The sequence below is a fragment of the Pelodiscus sinensis genome, chromosome 3 (assembly GCF_049634645.1).
Source record: "Pelodiscus sinensis isolate JC-2024 chromosome 3, ASM4963464v1, whole genome shotgun sequence".
NCBI classification, from domain to species: Eukaryota; Metazoa; Chordata; order Testudines; family Trionychidae; genus Pelodiscus; species Pelodiscus sinensis.
In genome coordinates, this window is record NC_134713.1 from 22,983,977 (window position 1) to 22,999,917 (window position 15,941).

Sequence of the window (15,941 nt, forward strand, 5' to 3'; positions counted from 1 at the left end):
CTAGGCCAAGACAACGACCTCCGAGGAGGCGCCCTAATCAGGGCCGCCCACCAACTGCTCAGTCCTCTAAGCAACAAATTTGAAGATGTGGTCGAGGGTCTGCAATACCTCCCTCACGATCTAGCAACAACGCAACAGGGCCATCTTTTTACCCACCGTTTACGACCGTTCCTCCCACAATGGGAATCTATAACATCGGACCGATGAGTTCTAGACATAATCCAAGTCGGCTACACCATCCCATTTACCACTACCCCACATACCCTTCCCCCTACCCCGTCCCTGTTCAGGGACTCCTCTCACGAAACTCTACTAAGACAAGAGATCGATCGACTCCTCTTAATCGGAGCCATAGAAAGAGTACCAGTAGAGTTTCACGGGAAAGGGTTTTACTCAAACTACTTTCTGATAGAGAAAAAAACGGGGGGCTGGAGGCCCATATTAGACCTCCGCAAACTGAACAAGTTTCTCAGGAAACAACGTTTCAAAATGGTCACACTTACAACAATCATTCCTGCGCTAGATCAAGGGGACTGGTTCGCAGCCCTCGACCTGCAAGATGCGTACTTCCATGTAACTATCCATCCTGCCCACAGACGCTATCTACGCTTTACGCTCGGCCCAGATCATTTTCAGTACAATGTTCTCCCCTTTGGCCTCTCGTCAGCTCCGAGAGTATTTTCAAAGGTACTAGCAGTCGTCGCTGCGTACCTCAGAAGACAAAGGGTCATTATATTCCCCTACCTAGACGACTGCCTTTTAAAGGGCTCGACACAGGAGGAAACCGCCTCCATGATAGATACGACCACATCCCTCCTCAATCGCCTAGGTCTTCTAGTCAATGAAAGCAAATCAACGCTTCACCCAGTTCAAGATATAGAATTCATCGGGGCACGCCTGGATTCAATCACAGCTCGAGCATACCTACCTCGGCAACGTTTCAGAACTATACAAGAGATTATAAGTGCGATGTTTACAACTCCTACCACTACAGTACTTACTTGTCTCCGACTAATGGGACACATGGCTTCCACCACCTACGTAGTCCGTCACGCTCGTCTGCATTTTCGATGCTTCCAACTCTGGATAGCAACTGTGTACATACCTTCACAACACTCCTTCAACAAGACAGTGACTATTCCACCAAACGTTCTTGCATCTCTACAATGGTGGACGGTACCGGACAACCTCCTGGCAGGCGTTCCATTCCAACAAATCGAACCCACTATACAGATTACCACAGATGCTTCCCTCCTTGGCTGGGGAGCACATATGAACGATCAGGGGATTCCGGGAAGGTGGTCCCCATCCGAGGCCCGACTACACATTAACCTCCTCGAACTGCGGGCAGTAAGGAATGCCTGTGCACACTTCGCCCCCAACATTGCCAATCAGACAGTCCGTATCCTAACGGACAACATCTGCACAATGATTTACATAAACAGGCAGGGCGGAGCCCGCTCCCGCTCCCTCTGCGCAGAAGCTATCCGCCTGTGGAACTCCTGCATTCGCAACCATGTCACCCTCATAGCATCCTACCTGCCCGGGGTGAACAACACCAGAGCAGATTCACTCAGTCGCAACTTCACCTCAGATCACGAGTGGGAGTTACACACGGTGGTCGCAAACTCAATCTTCCACCAATGGGGATGGCCATCTATAGACCTTTTTGCGTCTACCCAGAATGCCAAATGCCCCCAGTTCTGCTCATGCGCAGGACTTGGCAGACGTTCCCTGGGGGATGCCTTTCTAATCAAATGGACGGCCCCCCTACACTATGCCTTCCCCCCCATACCACTCATCCCAAGAATCCTACGCAAGATCTGCACAGACGGAGCCCTAGTCATTCTGATAGCCCCATCATGGCCCCGACAAACCTGGTATCCGTACCTGCACAAGCTAGCAGTTCTCCCTCCTTATCGACTACCAAACCGTGTAGACCTGATATCTCAGAGCAATGGCACAATACTACACCCACAGCTCCATACCCTACACCTTCAGGCTTGGCTGCTCTCTGGTTCTCGGAGATAGAGAATCACTGTTCCCAGCAAGTGAAGGACATCCTCCTCCACAGTAGAAGACAGTCCACTCGAAAAACTTACCTGCAAAAATGGACACGATTCTCTCACTGGTGCCAGCGAACCAAAGTAGAGCCCCGGGTCGCCCCACTGAATACGATCCTGGACTACATTCTAGACCTTAAAGTATCAGGACTGTCAATCTCTTCCTTAAGAGTCCATCTTTCTGCAATAGCAGCGTTCCATACCTTGATTGACGGCTTCTCCATCTTTGCCCATCCTATTACTAAAAGATTCCTTAAAGGGCTCTGTCAGTCCCCGTAATACACGAGGTTCGAAGGGATGCCGGAAAGGATGAGACCACAACTGGGGGTTTCAAAAAGTACAAACTGATTTTATTTTGATGGCGCCAGACAATCATCAGAACAAAAATTAAACAGATTGCCAGACAACACAAAACAATTCCCTGAGGCTTTTCTAAATCACAATAATTCCCAATAACTGCCCAGGGGTTAGGAACAGTTGAATTAACACTGGTATTATCCATAGGGCTGACTATTTACACAACTTTATACAAGGAAACAGTAAAAAACCTAAACCACAACTATTTATAAACTAACTTAGTAACTTTTTAGCCACTGTCACTTGGCAAGCAATAAGGACAACTAAAAAATCAATTAGGATAGGGATGATGGTGGGGGGGGAGGAGGGTGTTATACCAGTTCTGGAGACAGCAGGAACACAAGTACCGGTCACACGCTCATAAACTGTCTCCACTCGGGTCGACCAACTCGGAGTACGCTCAGTAAGACTCAAGAGCGGGGGGTGCAAGGCGTCTGGGTGATCAGGCCAGGCGTTCACTCAATGCGAATCCCCAGTGAGAGAGGGGCTGCCTGCCTGTTTTATTGCCTGTGAACTTATCACCCCATAGGTTGGTTTTTGCTGCAGTGGGTGGAGTAGCAGGCCTGAGCACCAGTCAGCCCATTGGCTGATCTGTTACTGCAATGGGTGGAGCGAGCAGGGGAAGATTATTAATTTACATGCCCTTATATGGAAAACACTCCACCTCACAGACAGAGCCCCCTATACCAGCCTCAGAGGTATTACAGGCTATGGCTCCCTGCGACGGGCAGCCATTTCTGATGTTCTGTCTCGGACAGGCTCCACAACGTATACCCGCCCTACAAGGCCCCACCTCCCTTGTGGGACCTAAATCTTGTTCTCCACCACCTCACCAGACCTCCTTTCGAGCCTCTGGCTACGGTACCATTCCCGTTTCTCTTTATGAAAGTCTGCTTCTTATTAGCTATTATGTCTGTCCGACGGGTGAGTGAACTCGGGGCACTAATGTCTGAACCCCCTTACACTGTTTTTACAAAGGACAGGGTTATACTTAGACTGCACCCAACATTCCTGCCAAAGGTCTGTACGGAATTGCATGTCAACGAACCAATTGTACTACCTACCTTTTTCCCAAAACCGCATGCCTCACAGAAGGACGCCACCCTGCATACTCTGGACATTCGAAGGGCTCTCGCCTTCTTCCTAGAAAGAACAAAACCATTTCGTAAATCCGAAAGGCTTTTTATATCCATCGCTGAGCGTTCCAAAGGAACACCTCTATCATCACAACGAATCTCAAGATGGATTTCGTCATGCATAATCAAGTGCCACACCCTGGGCAATAAGCCATTACAGGGCCCAGCACGAGCACATTCCACTCGAGGCACAGCGGCACCTACAGCCTTTTTGAACAATGTCCCCTTAAGGGATATTTACCGAGCAGCAACGTGGTCTTCAGACCATACCTTTGCCAGACATTGTGCTATCCTACCACAACTTAAACATGACTCAGCAGTTGCTACGGCGGTGCTCTCTATCACCGCTAAACATTGACTCCGGCTCCCTCCAGCCATATATTGAATACTGCTTTGTAGTCACCTAGAGTGGAGCACCCACGGGGACACTACTCGAAGAAGAAAAGGGAGTTACTCACCTCGTGCAGTAACGAGTGTTCTTCGAGATGTGTGTTCCCGTGGGTGCTCCACGACCCTCCCTTCCTCCCCTCTGCGTGGAGTCTAAATTACTCGGGCGGAGACGAGGAACTGAAAGGGAGGGGGTTGAGCCGTGCGCTACAGAAGGCGGGAAGGGCTCGAGACGCCTTCTGAGCATGCGTGCCTCAACAGGGGGGAAACTGCTTTGCAAAGCTCCGATCTGCGGCTCAGGGCGATCCTTCACCTAGAGTGGAGCACCCACGGGGACACACATCTCGAAGAACACTCGTTACTGCACGAGGTGAGTAACTTCCTTCTTCCACCTCAGCCTTATTATTGGATTTGTACAGATAATGGGGAGGCCTGAAGCAGAACTTTTGAAGGGGCTCTCGAGGACATAGGATCTGGTATTGGAAACTGATACAGCCTCCCCTTTTGTTTTGTAAAACATTCTTTCCTATCTCACCGTGACATGGTCCCTCGTCATCTCAGACTGTTGGCCGTTGAATACGATAGAAAAAGATTTTCGTCAGATTTCTTTCACCCCTTCATCTCCCCCCATTTCCATCCTTCTTCAGTGACTCTTCTCACGAACAGCTTCTTGTTCAGTAGGTACAATCCCTTCTTTGGATAGAAGTTGTGAACAGGGTGCCTCAGAACTTGGTAGGTTTTACTCTTGCTATTTCCTAATCCCAAAGGTCAGAAGGGTTCTTTGACTTATCCTACACCTATCAGTTAGCTCAAGAAACTGAGGTTCCACATAATCTCCCTGGCCTCCATTATTCCCTCCCCGGATTCAGGGATTTGGTACGCTACTCTCGACTTGAGACAGCTATTTCCACGTCTCTGTTTTCCAGGTCCACAGAAGGTTCCTCAGACCCATTACCAATTTACTGTCCTCTTCGCACTGTGGCCAGGTTTTTACAAAATGCATGGTAATGGTGGCAACCTTACTCAGACAGCAAAATATTCAATTTAGTGCTTACCTGGATGATTAGCCAATCAAGGACTGCTCCAGAGCACAATTGAGTGTCAGCTTTTATCTGGTCTGAGCCCTGGGCTTATCGATTAAATTAATACAAACTGTCTCTTGACTCTTGTTGCTGTCCAGAGATGCTTATTCTACTTGGGTCAGAGCCTTTCTCCCAGAGGCTCACTTACCTACAATGTTGGTTGTGATATTGAAGGTGAAGGCTCACAGTGTCACAGCTGCTCAAATGGTCACATAGCTGCATGCTCTTATGTGCTATAGTATGAAAATCTGTACCGCAGAGCCCTTTAAGCTTGGCTAGCCTTGGTGTACTTACTGAGCCATCATCATTTGGACTCAGTGCTTTCAGTTACCACTCTGATTCTTGTTTCTCACAACTGGTGGAGGCATCACTGCTCAGTGAGCATGGACAGTTCTGTGTCACTTCAGACATCAGTATTCCTAATCTTGGACATGTCTGCTCTAGGTTGGGGGCTCACTTCAAACACCTCATTGCACATAAATATCAGATCACTCAGAGCAGTCTCCCTCGCGTGCTGGGTCTTTCCACCTCAGATCACAGGCAGAGTAGTGAGAGTGCTCATAGACAGCACGGCAGCCATACGTTACATCAGTGACAGGGAGAAGAATGCTTATTCATTGAGCGTTCCTGCCAAAGTTGTTCTTGCAGTTTCATCATAATCTGGTTATTTTCCTGGCTGTTTTCTTCCCAAAACGTCACAGAAATATGGAGGAGCAGCTTTTCCGCAGGTGGGATGTTAGTATTCCCTGGACTTCGACAGTGAGAAAACCAAGCCGTTCTGTAAATCGCACAGCTCTTTGTGGCAGTAGTAGACTGGATGAAAGACCTACCAGTTTCAGTTCAGAGAATATCATCTTGGATCATTTCCTGTATTTTGTATGAGCTATGAGCAGACCAGATGTCCCACCTTCTGCCATCCTGACAGCCCGTTCAGTGAGAGTTTAGGCTTCATCCGTAATGTTTCCGTTCCAGTTTCCAATCCAAAACATCTGCAGAGAAGTGACATGGTCATCAGTACCTATGTTATCCTCCCACTGCACCATTACCTAGCAGGCTAGAAGTGATGTCCACCTTAGAATCATAGAATAATAGGACTGGAAGGGACCTCGAGAGGTCATCGAGTCCAGCCCCCCGCCCTCAAGGCAGGATCAAGCTCCGTCTACACCATCCCTGACAGATGTCTATCTAACCTGTTCTTAAATATCTCCAGAGAAGGAGATTCCACCACCTCCCTTGGCAATTTATTCCAATATTTGACCACCCTGACAGTTAGGAATTTTTTCCGAATGTCCAATCTAAACCTCCCCTGCTGCACTTTAAGCCCGTTACTCCTTGTCCTGTCCTCAGAAACCAAGAGGAACAAATTTTCGCCTTCCTCCTTGTGACACCCTTTTAGATATTTGAAAACTGCTATCATGTCCCCCCTTAATCTTCTTTTTTCCAAACTAAACAAGCCCAGTTCATGAAGCCTGGCTTCATAGGTCATGTTCTCTAAACCTTTAATCATTCTTGTCGCTCTTCTCTGTACCCTTTCCAATTTCTCCACATCTTTCTTGAAATGTGGTGCCCAGAACTGGACACAGTACTCCAGCTGAGGCCTAACTAGTGCAGAGTAGAGCGGCAGAATGACTTCACGAGTTTTGCTTACAACACACCTCTAGATACAACCTAGAATCATATTTGCTTTTTTTGCAACAGCATCACACTGTTGACTCATATTCAACTTGTGGTCCACTATGACCCCTAGATCCCTTTCCGCCATGCTCCTTCCTAGACAGTCGCTTCCCATCTTGTATGTATGGAACTGATTGTTCCTTCCTAAGTGGAGCACTTTGCATTTCTCTTTATTAAACCTCATCCTGTTTACCTCTGACCATTTCTCTAACTTGCTAAGGTCATTTTGAATTATGTCCCTATCCTCCAAAGAAGTTGCAACCCCACCCAGTTTGGTATCATCTGCAAACTTAATAAGCGTACTCTCTATCCCAATATCTACATCATTGATGAAGATATTGAACAGTACGGGTCCCAAAACAGACCCTTGAGGAACTCCACTTGTTATCCCTTTCCAGCAGGATTTAGAACCGTTAACAACAACTCTCTGACTACGGTTATCCAGCCAATTATGCACCCACCTTATCGTGGCCCTATCTAAGTTATATTTGCCTAGTTTATCAATAAGAATATCATGCGATACCGTATCAAATGCCTTACTAAAGTCTAGGTATATGACATCCACCGCTTCTCCCTTATCCACAAGGCTCGTTATCCTATCAAAGAAAGCTATCAGATTAGTTTGGCATGACTTGTTCTTCACAAACCCATGCTGGCTATTCCCTATCACTTTATTACCTTCCAAGTGTTTGCATTAATTACCTGCTCCATTATCTTCCCTGGGACAGACGTTAAACTGACCGGTCTGTAGTTTCCTGGGTTGTTCTTATTCCCCTTTTTATAGATGGGCACAATATTTGCCCTTTTCCAGTCTTCTGGAATCTCCCCTGTCTGCCATGATTTTTCAAAGATCATAGCTAAAGGCTCAGATACCTCCTCTATCAGCTCCTTGGTTTCATAAAATGTGATAACATGCCTGCAAAAACAAAGAAAAGGGTGGGCCAAGTGAGCTTTTATGTGACTTAAACCTCCCCCTTCCCAATGCTAAACTTTCCATTTCACCCTGTTGGGTTTTTCAAGTGTTGAGAGATGTCCTTTTGGTGTTTCAAATTGCTTGTGATACAGCCACTATATCTTGTATCTTGACAATGTCATGCATCCAGACCATACTCAGTAAATAGGCTGTTTTTCTTTCACATAGTGTATGACTTGAGATACGGCACTCTGGCTATGTCTAGACTGCAAACCTCTTTCGAAAGAGGCTCTTTCGAAAGATACTTTCGAAAGAGCCTCTTTCGAAAGAGAGCGTCTAGACTGCACGTTGAACTTTCGAAAAAGCGGCTTGCTTTTTCGAAAGAAAGCATCCAGTGAGTCTGGATGCTCTCTTTTGAAGAAGCCCTATTTACATTGAAGAACGCCTTCTTTCGAAAGAGGAACTTTCGAAAGAAGGCGTTCTTCCTCGTGAAATGAGGTTTACTGCCATCGAAAGAAAAGCCGCGTTCTTTCTATTTAATTTCGAAAGAACGCGGCTTGAGTCTGGACGCAGGGGAAGTTTTTTCGGAAAGAGGCTACTTTTCCCGAAAAAAACCCTGAGTCTGGACACAGCCTCTGTGTGAGAGTCACCATCACTCTCTTACAGTACATCTTTGTATGCTCTTTCCAAGATGACGAAAAATATATTTCAGTGCCCAAAGGAAGGAGCTGTGTGTGCAGAGGTTACTAAATGCTGCTGGTTCCTCTGCTTCACTAGTCTCGCAAGGGAAAAGATATGAAGATAAGATGACTATAAAGCATAATTGTGGGTTCCTAAGATGCAAGGGCATTCACAGTGACATTTGCTTTCTCTGATTTATAATTAGTAATAGATCTCTTAGAATACCTGTGGTTAAACAAGTCACATGTAGTTTGGGAAAGTGGGAAGCTTAATTGGATATCCTGTATTTGAGAAATTAATGGACTATCATTGCTCTAGACTGTTGTCTAAATCAGTGAGTCATTGGGTTAACTGTTGTTCAATCCTCGCTTCTTATGCAGGAGTTGTCCTAGTCAGGTTACTGTACTAAATGGACCATGTGTCTCATCCATTGTGCATTTCCTATATTTCTAAAATAAGTATTTGTAGAAAAGGACCAACTTGTACATCTGACCTGTTGGAGGATGTATTGAATTTATATGGATGTAGTCTTAGTGATAAAAGAGCAGTTTAAGAATGGAAAATAGAAGGTGTTATCTTTTGTGAAAAGTAGCTAGATATAAAGGGGGCAAACTGTTTGCTTTTTAAAGATGATTACTTACTAATATATTTAATGTAACATTCCTACTTTTTTTAGCCAGGTTATGATGAGATCAATCCAGAGTGGAGACTTTCTGTTGAAAAAAGGAAGAAAATAAGAGGTGAGGTGTAGTCAAATTATTATTTTAAACATTGATGTCCTGAAAAAAAATACATTGTTTAAAGGAAATAGGTTTTAATTAAAATCTTGTATAGTATAGTTGTCAAAAATGTGCATCTTTAATTTGCAGTTCATCCTACTTTAATGAATGTCAGCATGCAGATGTTTTAAAATAATGATAGACACGCTTTGCAGTTGAAATATCCTTTTATTTATGGTTACAGATAATATAGGGGTTTTTCATTCATGGTGAATCAGAAGGTTGTGAATCCTGGCTTCATAGAAGGCTTAATGCTCAGCAAAAAATCTGCCTGTCTTGGAAATATGGGAAACAATAAATAGCATGCGGCAGAAATTTTCAGAGTGCCCCAGGGAGCCTCTTGGGATATTTTGCATCCCTTAGAATGAACATGATCCATAGAACTTCTGAATCCTATGGAGATCAGTGGACTTCAGAACCCCAGCTCTAGCCTGAACTGCAACTTCAAAGTGCTGTCTGGATAGCTATTTGTGGAATGCTGATGTGAGCCCTACTAGAGAAGATTAGCTCCCACAGGCTCGGTAATGCAATGTAGACGTACCGTTGGAGTTCATAGTGCTGAATACAGATTTCGTATTTAATTTAGTCTTTCCCCTCCACATTAGCATGGTGAATTTTAAAAGGTCAGGAACAAATTACAACACTATAGGAGGAGGTTGGTCTGCCTTCTTGTCTTATTAATATTTTAGATGATAGCATGTTTTAATGTTTTTTAATAAATGCAGTGTTAGTGCCATGCTTGTACATTGGTATCAGAACAATGTCTACAAATCTAGTAGATAGTTTTCAGTGCAAAAGAGCTACTATCGTCATGCTTCCACTGATATTCCTTGTTAATTTATTTGTATTGCTGTTGTACCTCTTGGTCTCAATCATAGATGAGGACTACATTTGACTAGGGTAATTGTGGGCCTAGCTATTAGAGGTTACAATCTGAGGGTATGTCTGCACCGCATGTCTCTTTCAGGACACCCTGCATTTACACAAGCCGCCTCTTTTCGAAATAACAGGCACGCTGTTTCACCATCCCGGTAAAACTTGTTGCACAAGGGATAAGGAATGGCTTGAAATAGCATGTTATTTCAAATTTGGCACCGTGTAGACATGCCAAATTTTGAAATAGATTTGAAATAAGATACGCAATTTGTATAGTGCAAATTGTGTATCTTATTTCAAGTTTAGGGTGCTGTGTAGATGCACCCTAAGTGACCTTGTATGCACAATCACAGTAAAGATTTATCTAGGAGAGAGGTGAAACAGTCCAGTTACAAGAGAATAAAGTTATTTTTGCCCAATTACATGACTTGATTTAAAACCAACAAAATCTTTCTTGACACTAGGGATGTAAAAGGTAAACCGGTTAACCAGTAAGCCTCCCCTTGAACTGGTGAGGCCTACTAGTTCCAGGTAAGTGGTATGGGCTGGAGCAGCTTCCCGCCCACCCCGGGTAGGGGGCTGCTCCAGCTTCGCTGAGCCCGTGGGAGCAGCCCCTGTCCATAGCTCTTCCTCCCTCCCCCCATCACAGGTTACATGCTGATTTCTCTGGAGCGGGAGCAGCAGCAGAACCCACAGCAAAGCTGCCTCCCCAGGAGTGAGGTCAGCAGCAGCCCTTTCTGGCCCTGTTCCCAGGGAGGCTTCACTGCAGGCTCTGTAGTATAAAGATTATTTAAGTTTTATACAGCAGAGCCCACAGTGTGCGCTCAGATTTTAAAACACATTTTTCCATCCCTACTTGACACCATGTTTGCCTGCGATCAGAGTGGAAATCTTCCAAGAATGCAGAGTTTCAGTATAGTTCTTCTAGTAGTATCCCTGTGGGTGCTCCACTTTGAGGTGTGCCACGGAGACTTTTGACAGCAGTGCCTCCTCTCCCTCCCTCCGCTCCCCCCACCCCTTGATCAACTGTGCATGCTTTTGAAATGGCCGTCCCACGTGCACAGTCAACCACACCTCCTCAGTTCCTTTCTGACTGCTGCTGGCTTTGGTCGCAGCAGAGCAGTTGTCCTCAATTGAGTTTCCTACTGATTTTAGGTTTAGTGTTAATAGTTCAGTTTTTAGTGTTAATTAGATTAGATTAGCTGTTACTTGTTATATACCAAAAAAAAGAAAGGAGGAGAAATCCTTCCTTCCGCTTATTGGGAGCTGCGGTTACTACACTGCGTGCACTTGAGGTCTCAAGCCTTAGAGACCTTTTTAAAACTGCCTGTCTCCCAGGATGTGCCTGGTTCCCCGGGATTCTAAAAGTGTGAATCCTGCAAATTGTCAATCTCAGAATCTGACGGACACTCAGAATGTGTCCCTGCCTTAGTCAGGACCACAACACTGAACAGTGCACGCAATGCCTGAAATTGACTAGCAGGGGAAGGCGAGCTTGGGCACTCCAACTTAAACTACTGCAGCTCGAAAGCTTCAAGAGCTGCCTTGGAGTCAGCCCAAATTTTGCCCGCAGACTTATGACCCCTGGGGAGGCTCCTGACAAAGGGACTGCTCCTTGCTGAAGCCCCAGGGACCAGGACAGGGCTCAAACACACAAGAAGAGGTCCACTCCTTGGTGGGGTCCAATTCCTTGCCGAGGAAGCACTTGGCAAGCAAGAAGTCTGTCTTCTCACCTACTGTAGCTAAAGGGCTAGAGAAACAGACTGGGTATGGGACCGGCACCTATAAAATCAGGGGCCCCAAAGAGAAGGACTGACCGTCTTCCATGAAGCCAAGCATGGAGTTAAAACAGAGGAGCTCTACACCGGCACCGGCGAAAGCATCAGCACCAGCGAGATTGTGATCAGTGTTGGCACTGAGCGCTTTAAATATAAGTGCCTACATTGCTGTCACCCGTTGAACGCCCGAATGCACTTAACAAGAATCTAGGGTTGCCAGGTCTCCGGTTTTTGAACCCAACAGTCCAGCATTTGAGCTTTCTGTTCGGGAAATAAATTGAGAAAATATAAATGTCTGGTATTTTCTAAATAAGATGTAATGTAGATTGTGATGTAATGTCAAGTGTGTCCGGTATTTTTGTTGAAACTATCTGGCAACCCTACAAGCAACCAGCACCAGCTCAAGCTTCAATGCTGGTGTCGATACTACAAATGCCTCCAGTGCCCATCCTGCTCCCCCCACCTCCTCTGTCTCGGTTTACCACCATAGTAGATATGATGGTGGCATTAGTACCGGGAATGCCACTCTTTGGCACAGATGGCACCTCACATACCTCTAGATGCAATTTTTCTTCAACACTGGCTTTGACACCGCCTATAATGAGTGACAATGACGATGATCAACCTATACAGACACATACTCCCGGAAGTTCGTCACTTAAGCCGACGCAGCAAGTATAGCAGTGGCAACAGCCAGAATGGTTTCCACCAGCCAAATGGCTGTATTGGGGCCTGTGGGCTGCAAAGAGAGTTCAACAACCTCAGCAGCTGCAGCTGCCGTAGGCACCCAGCCTCAGGTCCCCCCTGGTCAGTCACCTGACCGTGCCTACTTCTCAGAGAATGAAGAGAAAGTTAACATCACAAAAGGGACAGAGTGAACAACAGATTCGCATCCATCTACACTTTTTTCGTCCTCATCACCTGATGACATAATCCTTAAGATGGTGATTAACATGATCAGAATAGTTTGCAATAGAAAGAACAGCATCTGCCTTGTTTTGGGAAGACTGGTGTAGCTAAACAGTTCAGCTATTGTATAAAATCATTGCCAGGTAGTGAGAGATCAGCATTCCAAATCAGAGAAGAGCCCAAGGAAAGCGTGTTGATAAAATATAACTGCAATTTAAACGCTGACATTCCCACACTTACACAGTTTCTGATATTGGAATTATGTATGTAATAAAGTTCAAATGAGAATAATTCAAAGTAAAAAGAATGGACTGGAGTGAAATGAGAGTTTGCTGTAATATTTAGAAAATAAGGCAATGTCTATCTTCTGTGAAGATTGACCTCTAACTTCATAAGCAAATAGTTGCCTTGGAGAATTTTAGATTGTAATTCTTTTTAAAATGTCATCTTCACAACTATATTTTCTCCCTGGATGGTCCTCAAGGAGTTCTGCATTCACTTGTGGCATGTCCTGCAGCTGGATGCAATTTCTTCTGGGTTCCATCAGTAATTCTCTATTCATTTGCCAAAGAAATTCACTCCCAGCTGTTCTAAGGAGCAGTGGACCAAATCTTTATAAAATATTCAAAACCTATCATACGCCGTGCAAGTAAATTAGCTTGCTGTAGATTAGTTTTTTTTTCAAGCAGCATATAAAAAGTAATGCAGTTAGGTCACAATCTATAATGGTTTAGTTTTACTTTTATTTATATAGAGTTGACTAAATTAAAATACTATTGCTGTTCAATAAAAATTTAGTGAAATGAGTTTGCATGTGATGCTGATTAGAGTGTCTGTTAAATTGGGCCACCACATGAGGTCTTTTAATGACTGAAGACCCGTCAGCTCTTGGTTTTTTTGTTAGAAATGTCTTTTGTTTTCTCCTTTTAGATAAAGAATTGTATTACCCACTAATGGATGTAAATTGGTGGGCAGAAAATGCTGTGATCTTGGCTCGCTGCTCTGGTGCTTTGACTGTGTCTTCTGTGAAAACATTAAAAAACTTATTGGGGAAGTCATGTGAATGGTTTGAAAGTTCCCCTCAGGTCACTTCTTCTCATGATGGAGGATTTCTAAGTCTGGAGGTAAAAGATATACTAACAATACTAACCAAACAAAACCCGACTGGAGTATAATAAAACCTTTCTCTTTTTTTATTTTGGTAATATGCGCAACTTAAAATCTTTATACGAAAGCTGACCATCTCTCCTACCCTAATAACAGATGCTAAATGAAATCTTGTCTTACTGTGTTGTTGTTTTTACAAATTGTTTTGTCATATGTACTCTGCTGGACTATCCTAAATGATGGAAGCTAGCAACATTGGTCAAATGAACAAACTAGTTTAAAATTGTTGTTGTTTTTAGTTGCTTCCTTTCTGACTAAATAAACAAGGCCACATTCTATTGAGATATTTGCTTAGTTTGAGTGTAGATTCTTTGATTCAGTTTTTTGTTACTTGGAGAAAATGGGTTTTCTTCAATCTATTTTAATCAGAAGGAAGAATAAATCTTGTCCATATGTATGTAATTTTTTTCATTCTCTGATCTGTATGAAAATTATTTATAAGTTTGTACAACCATGGCAATTCATGTGTGCATTAATATGTATCAGATTGTATGAAAAATCATGCAAATCTGTTATCCTTCCTCAAGTAAAACTCTTACTGGCCTAGAAGTCTAATGGATAGTTAGTATGTTTTACTTTAGTGGGGAATGCAGACTTTATTCCTTTTTCAGAAAAGAAAAAATGCTATTAAAAACAAACTATGTATAATGTGGTTTTTGTAAAGCTTTTCATGTGTTTAAATTATGCTAAAAAGCTTCCTGCCCTCTGTAATATATAATTACAGTTTTATTTCAATCCAAGCAACTAAACCTTTGATTTCCCTTTACAACTGTTACGACATGTTGGATTTACAACATAAGAACAGACAAATGACCATTCTGGGTCAGACTAGAGGTTCATCTAGTCCAGTAACTTGTCTTCCCACAGTGGCCAATACCTGTATTTCACAGTTACTTGTTTCAAAACAGCGTCATTGCAATATAAACAAGTTTGATCACATGTAGCATGTACCGTGTAGAAATAATGTTAACTGAAAGACCTGAAAAGCTTCCTATCACTGTCTTCTTATTGTTCTTTCAGGATGTTAACATTCAATTAATCAAAGAGAAGCTTAGTACATTGATACAAAATTCCAAATAATGACTAAATATGTGACTTTTCAGTATGCATATTGCTTAACTCATGTTACCTACTTTTTCTGCTATCAGAACTGATATGGATTTCCTCTTAGTTCCCCAGTCTGTATGGCTGCCTGCCTTTTTTAGAGGACACTGAGTCTGACTGGTAGCCTATTTTGATTTATGGAAGTAGTTTTGTTCAGTGGGATTTGGGTCAGTTCTGTAGGGGAGCCAAGACGCAGCCTTAAAGTACAAATTACAGGTTACAAAGCTAATATTTTAAAGTTCATGAGGGGAGAGTTTGAGGGTCCTTCATCCTGAAGTTGATATGAATAGTGGATACTCAGCATTTCACAGAATCAGGCTGGAGCAGAGTAACAACACAGTTTTAACAACATATTGCTTTTCCATGTAGTGTGAGATAAAACTGGCTTCAAAAAGATTACGCTTGGAAAGCAGGCCTGGGGAAGAAGACGAAGGCGAAGATGACTTTGACTCAGATGACGAAATTTCTGCCAAGGCCAGATACTTCAGTTACGTAAAGCAAGGCTTGTATTTTGTGACAGAAATGGAGCGTTTTGCTCCTCCACGAAAACGTCCGCGTACTATTACAAAGCATTATCGCCTTGTGAGTTTAAGATCCACAACCCCAGAGGAGCTTTACCAGAGGAAGGTGAGACATGAGACTAGGACAACGGTGAAGTTTCACCAAAAAAACCCCTGTTTTTCATTGTTTTAGGAAGACCAGGTTTAATATCTTCCCATTTTTTCCTGTTAATACAAGGATCTAGCCATGCATTTCTAAGTTGTGTGTGTTAATATGTATAATATTGCATGAAAAATCCTGCAAATCTCAGTTATCTTTCTTCAGGTAAAACTCTCATTAGCCTTGAAGTCTCATGGATAGTCAGTATATTTGACTGAGGAAGAGTTTTTAGCTCTCCAATATGTACATGCCTTTTTGTGTTTTGGGACTGTCTCTTAGCAGCCCCTTAGTGTTTGTGGAGAATGAGATCTTGAGACCTTTTTTTCTTCCATGCACATTTTTCTTTTTCAGTCCCTATTTAATTGACTATTGTAG

General features: G+C 43.6%; 1 protein-coding gene across 5 annotated transcripts in view; it reads left to right on the forward strand.

The window, feature by feature from the left end:
- The window catches only part of NBAS (NBAS subunit of NRZ tethering complex), a 338,668-nt gene that overhangs the window by 49,551 nt on the left and 273,176 nt on the right, over positions 1-15,941 (forward strand). For all 5 annotated transcript variants that reach the window (XM_075923472.1, XM_075923475.1, XM_075923474.1 and 2 more), the window contains 3 exons: positions 8,970-9,033; positions 13,566-13,759; positions 15,276-15,533. In XM_075923472.1, coding sequence (XP_075779587.1) covers positions 8,970-9,033; positions 13,566-13,759; positions 15,276-15,533 — 516 coding nt within the window. The remainder of the gene's footprint in view (positions 1-8,969; positions 9,034-13,565; positions 13,760-15,275; positions 15,534-15,941) is intronic.